The following is a 6,000-nucleotide window of genomic DNA, read 5'->3' as shown; positions in this document are numbered from 1 at the left end:
ATATTTCTGAGGTCTGTTTTGGCTTCAGCCGGTGCTGCCCTCTGCTGGACTGGTGGAGTGAAGTGAAGCTGAGGATGGGGTTAAACTGACCTTTGACCTCAATGGCTGGGACATTTAAGGAATGTTTGTGAGGTCGATGTGAGAAGAAGATGTCAGTCAGCTTTTAGTGTCAACTGCATCGTGTTTATGGAGGTTTTTAGTTCAACAAATGTGATCATTGTGCTCCTCACAAACATGTTCAGCATACCAAAACTCTAAGATGTTATAACATATAACAAACATTTATCTGAAGATAAATCAGATATTATAATGTAGGATTAGTTGTCCGTCTTTATTTTATATTAAATGTGAAAGTCCATAGTCGTCAACAACCTGAACTCAAGGGCTGCAGGTTAAAAAGATGTGATGAGGCCAGGCTGCCAGTCACAGAGGTCGATAGGATCAATATGGAGTTCTGGGGGTCTGGACCAGGACTCCAACAAGACCTTCTTGTATTTTACCTGTGAAAAGTGAACGGCAGGTGTGTAAGTTTGGCTCTACTGAATATCTTTGGCTTCTGGACTCTCAGTCGGACAAACCGAGACATTTGAAGAAGTCTCCTTGGACTCAATCTATATATATATATATATATATATATATATATATATATATATATATATATATATATATATATATATATATATATATATATATATATATATATGTACATACAACAATGTGTGCTGCACACGTGTTTTATAGACTCAATGATTGATTACTTTAAAAACATAACGGATGGATTCATCCGTTAATATTATGCTTATTAGCAGCTGTAATGTCATTAATCTGATAGGAACAGCTCAGCCTGTCGTCATGGAAACAATCATAGAATCTGCAATCAGTCGGCAGCTTCTTGTGAAATTAAAGATCAATGTCACAGAAACACAGTTCAGAAAGGTTTGCCAAAATTCACAGAGTGTAAATGTCATCTGAAACAAAGACAAAGGCAGCGAGACAGAGACTCAAAACAACCACAAAGAGACAAAAACTACATGTGAGAGACTCAAAACAACCACAAAGAGACAAAAACTACATGTGAGAGACTCAAAACAACCACCAACGTTAAAACTTCAAAGGAGCCAGAAACATGTAAAATACAGTAAATATGGTGACACTGAGTCCAAAGCACTTCTATAATAAATATATATATATATATATATATATATATATATATATATATATATATATATATATATATATATATATAAAATGTAATTATTGAAAGTGATATTTCTATGTGTGTCAGAGGTAAGTTCTGTTTTAAATCTTAAAAACTAAAGCAGAAGAAACTCAATCCTTGTTTCATAAACTCATTAAAATGCTCTTCATCTTCATCTTCATCTCTAGTTAACACGTCTACACTTTACATCACTGTGTTCATGTATTCACAGCTGATCACCTTTAACACTTTAACACCACATATAATCTCATTTATTACTCATTTCACAAACCCAGAGTGAAGATACGGAATATAAACTTCCAGCTGTGTAACAGTTATCAAGCCGACACAGCTGGAGCTGCAATAAAGGAAGAAGAAGAAGATGTTTGAGTGATTCAAATGATTTAACGGGTTCATCGTTTATACCTTTAAGATGAGACTCTGACTTTATACTCCAACAAACACGTCAAATATTTACTTCTGTAGTTTAATCTCAAGATGAAATGTTCAATTATAGATTTGTGACGACGGAAGAAGAGCTGCTGAAATATTAAAGAAGCAAAATACATTTTAAATGAAACTATTCTACGAGAGATGAAAGAGCAGAAGAAGAAGAAACACACCGCGTGTACCAACGACTCAAAGTATCTTTAAAGAACTTTAGTTTCTCAAAACCGTTTATATCACTGAGACAGTTTCACACGTTGAGAGAAAAACTTTATTTAAATTAAAATCAAAGCAATAATGCAACACACACACACACACATGAAATAATCAGAAAGAGAACGCCACCCCATGCACAAGAACAACTAACTGACAAAACAACCAGCGAAGAAGAAGAGACATTCACTCTGAGGAGGAGAGCTGCAGAGCATTGTGGGTAATAACAAGAGGACAGATCTCAGCATTATTGTTCACAGCAGTCATTGATTGTCAGCGTTACGTTGCTCGTTGCCTCTCTCCAGAGCAACTTTAACACTAACTGGGTTTAAAGTTCATCACCATGACACAGAGAAACAAACATGGCCGCCAGTCAGACTCCACACGCGTCCCAGCAGGTTCGTGTGAGTTCTGGCAGCTTTTTTTTGGAGAAACCGACGTGGCTCTTGAGCAACGCTGGAAGTAAACGAGGACCAGAAGAGGAACCAGAACACTGAACCACCGCTCAGCGCAGACATGAACTAATGCTGGAGTGAAACGTTGCAGATACTGAAATATATTTGTCCTTCTCGTAGCGTTTCAGGTCCTCATCTTCCCGTTACATAGAAGTTTACAGAGCATGGAAACTACAGCCCCCATAATCCTCTCCTCCTCTACACCACTTTTGGCCGAGCACAGTCACTCACAGTACGGTAGATGTATTCTCCAGCGACGCCTCGTTCACCTTCACCCCCCCCATACCTCTTATTATTTAACTCTTAGGTCCCGACGATGTTGGGGTCGTGGGCGGCGTCCGGCAGCGCGGCGTCCTGGCAGTGGTACAGGAAGCAGTTCCCCCAGCAGCTGTAGCAGATGAGGAAGAGGGCGGCGAGGAAGACCAGAGCACAGATGGTGCAGGGCTTCCTCTCCAGCAGGAAGCTCAGCAGGTAGAAGCCCATGAACATGGAGTGGTTGAACCACAGCGCCGGGTTCAGAGGCTTGGGGATGAGCAGCACAGGGAGCAGCCACTGGAGGCAGTACATGGTGTCTCTTCTGGGGGGGTCCGGTTCAGGTCCACACGGGTGGAGGTCTCCGCAGGAGAGCGACCGTAGAAGATGGTGAGATGTGTGAGAGTCGTCCTATCTGATGGAGCAGAGGTCAGAGGTCATCTCTGGAGACTGCAGAGGACAGAAGAGAGACGAGAAGTCCACCATCACCTCAACGATATGACTGAGTCAACGGGGTCACAGAAACCGGATTATGGCCCCAACAGCGCTCACTGGTTTCAGACATAAAGCTGCTAGAATGACCCAGACGATCAGCTGATAGAACATCTATGAAAGAACTAAAGGTCAGAGTTCAGAGAAGAGGCCCACGGAACCGTCAACATGTGAAGAACGGGTCAAAACCACACCTGAGCAACGCACCAGGTGGTTCCTCCACACAGGACGCGTCTTTACCAACAAAGGCTTCTGTACCAAGTATTAAATACATTCAGCACGGTTTCCCTGTCGTTCCACTTTATTACTCATAACTTCAGTACTGAACGTGTTAGTTTGGTTTTCTCTGTATGTGTGGGTTACTTGGGTTGTTACCGACATCTGGTGAGCATCTCATGTCAACAGCAGCTTTAGAAACATAATGACTGAGAACAACGGTGACGTGGTCAATACGTACTTTACCCGCTGCATGCGTGCGTGCGTGTGCGTGTGTGTGCGTGTGCGTGCGTGCGTACTAGGGGTGTGAATCACGATACTGTGATATGCTGAGTATTGAGAGAACATATATTGAGATTTATGACGTCCCCAAAGGAAAACTGAGTCAACATGTTTCATCTGATAAGATAAAGTTCTCAGTCCGTTCGTCTCACTTCAATCATTGTTATTGCAGCAAAATGTGATTGTGAAGCAGACAGACTGACCAACACTCATAAAAACCTGTCATCACTGTTTGAACTGTTTGTATTACAGTCACATAGTCCAACTTCACTGAATGCAGACGTGTGTATAACATGTGTAAGTACGATATAAGAGTTATATAACTGGTATAACTTGTGCTGCGTGGACGTGCTGCTCTCTGCTCATGAGCTGCTGCTGTTGCAGGTTTAACTCCGTTGTGGTCAGATTGAGCGTGTGAGTGAAACACTTCTCATGCAGGAATCCCGCTCACTGAACGGCAACGCCCACGTTAGCAGCGCTGTCAGTTACAACCACCAGGTTTCTGTCGGCAGTCCCTCGTTCTTATGCAGCAGTATGAAGGCAAATCACTGTCAAAATCCGAGAGCGCAAATGAGATCCATGACGTCTGTGTCAGAGTGATATCCGGTTTATCCAAAGACGAGCATTGTAACCAATCAGATGTAGAGATACAAGGGAGACTGGGTCCGCCCACTTACTGTCAAAAAGAAAAAAGACTCGCGAGCGGGCAGAATAAAGTTTCGCGAGCGAACAGGTTTAAGCTTCTCGAGCGACTTTTGCTCGCGCGTGACGGACTTTTGCTCGCGGAGTGATATAAAAACGCTCCTCAAAGTAAAATACGCGCATGGATCTCATTTGCGCTCTCGGATTTTGACAGTGATTTGCCTTCATACAGCAGGTCTGTCATGTTCGGTGTGACTTAGTGTGCTGAGACATCAGTCTCCAGTCACACAGGAATCCACTGCGCTTGACGTCAACGCATCACAAGTTAATGCAACTCTTACTGCTGAACTCAGAGATTCCTCCACTAAGCTGCACTTCTCTGTAGAGCTTGAGCACGGCTGTGTCGGTGAAAAAACGCCGTGACGGAGTCATATCCATGTTCTTCCCTTCCTTGTTAAAAAATAAACAATAAGTCCAGACTCTGATTTACGGACGTCGCATTTCTGATTTCTTTCTCTGATGTCTCTCTTTGTTTTGACCAACTTCCTACCGATCACGCTGACCCATGACCTCTACTGACCTCACCAGAAAACAACTCAGCGCCATCTAGTGGACTGAAAAAGCAATTGATTTCATTATTCTAGTACCAAAAAGTTTATATAATAAAAGATCGATACTTGGCTTCCGTGTATCGATACAATCTTGTACACAAAATATCGCGATACTATGCTGTATCGATGTTTTCCCCCACCCCTAATATAATAAATATATATATATATTTATTAATACACACTATTACATCTCAGGATAGACATCACCTGATATCTAGTCAGAATAATGAGACTTCAGACGTTACCGTGTAGTTTAGCAGCTACAGCGATTATTAACTCATAAATAATAATAATCAGGTGTGACTAACACGCCCATGTTAATGACTAGAAGAGTATACACACACACACACTAACCCACTCAAATGACTAACCCCATGTTAATGACTAAAAGTACAGTATTTACATGTTACTTCCTTATAGGGCCTAATGCTGTTAGCTTAGCGTCTCAGCTAATATTAACTAGCTATGCACTGAGCAACGTCGTGTCATTGTACAAGTATGTGAAGGCTAACGTTACGTTTAGACCACATTAAAAGGATTGGCAGTCAAAACAATCCACTTTAACGCTTCAATCAGCGTTAACGCTGATCTGAGATCAGTGTTAACACAGTTTTAAGTTTACATTTGTAGTTTTTAGATAAAACTAGAACTCTAAAGTAGCTCCACGTGCTAGTGAAGGTAGGACGTTACGTGACGGTTAGTTATTGACACGTTCACTGTAGAGTAAAGAACAGCACGTATCAGAGGCTAGTTAGCTTAGCTTGGCTTAGCTTGAAATACAACAGATTTAACGTTAACGTACTGTGACGTAACACCGCTAAGCTATCACAGCGGGACAGTTCGCCGTATTGTTACGTAGTTGTGGTCTTTGTGTTTATGAATGTATTTATAGAATAAAGTGAACAAACCTGACATGTTTTGAGCTCGTTCTCAGCAGAGAGCAACCACCAACAGCTCACTGCGTACGTAGCATGCTAGCTTGCTAACCAGCTAACAAGCATTAGCGCTAGCTGGAAGGACCCCTGGTGCAAAGCGAGAGGTAGACGATGTTCTGCCTGAATACAATTAACTCAGCAGGTTTATCCAGCAGTGCGCCAGATTTGGGGAAGTATTCCGATCCTTTAATTAAGGAGAAGTGCTACTACCACACCGCAGAAATACTACTACTAATATAAGTTAAAGTACTACTACC

At 41.9% G+C, this 6,000-nt stretch overlaps 2 protein-coding genes across 3 annotated transcripts in view; one reads left to right on the top strand and one right to left on the bottom strand.

Moving 5' to 3' along the window:
* The window catches only part of ripor3 (RIPOR family member 3), a 24,961-nt gene extending 24,917 nt beyond the window's left edge, over positions 1–44 (top strand). Inside the window, 1 exon segment of the mRNA XM_079186576.1 lies at positions 1–44. This exon segment is cut by the window's left edge and continues 1,016 nt beyond it. The gene's annotated coding sequence lies outside the window, so the exon portion shown is untranslated.
* Positions 45–1,876: 1,832 nt separating this feature from the next.
* blcap (bladder cancer associated protein) lies at positions 1,877–5,833 on the bottom strand. 2 transcript variants are annotated; one of them, XM_079156927.1, is made up of 2 exons: positions 5,717–5,833; positions 1,877–3,015 (listed from the first exon to the last, which is right to left on the bottom strand). In XM_079156927.1, the coding sequence occupies exon 2, from the start codon at positions 2,878–2,880 to the stop codon at positions 2,617–2,619; it is 264 nt and encodes an 87-aa protein (XP_079013053.1). In that variant the 5' UTR covers positions 2,881–3,015; positions 5,717–5,833; the 3' UTR covers positions 1,877–2,616. The 2 variants fall into 2 exon arrangements, with proteins under 2 accessions (XP_079013053.1, XP_079013054.1); XM_079156928.1 differs by having other exon boundaries at positions 1,877–2,980; positions 5,717–5,767.
* Positions 5,834–6,000: the final 167 nt, after the last annotated feature.

Source organism: Pholis gunnellus (genome assembly GCF_910591455.1).
Source record: "Pholis gunnellus genome assembly, chromosome: 3".
Taxonomy (NCBI): Eukaryota; Metazoa; Chordata; class Actinopteri; order Perciformes; family Pholidae; genus Pholis; species Pholis gunnellus.
The sequence above is the reverse complement of the archived record's forward strand: the minus strand, read 5'-3'. Positions and strand labels throughout refer to the sequence as shown.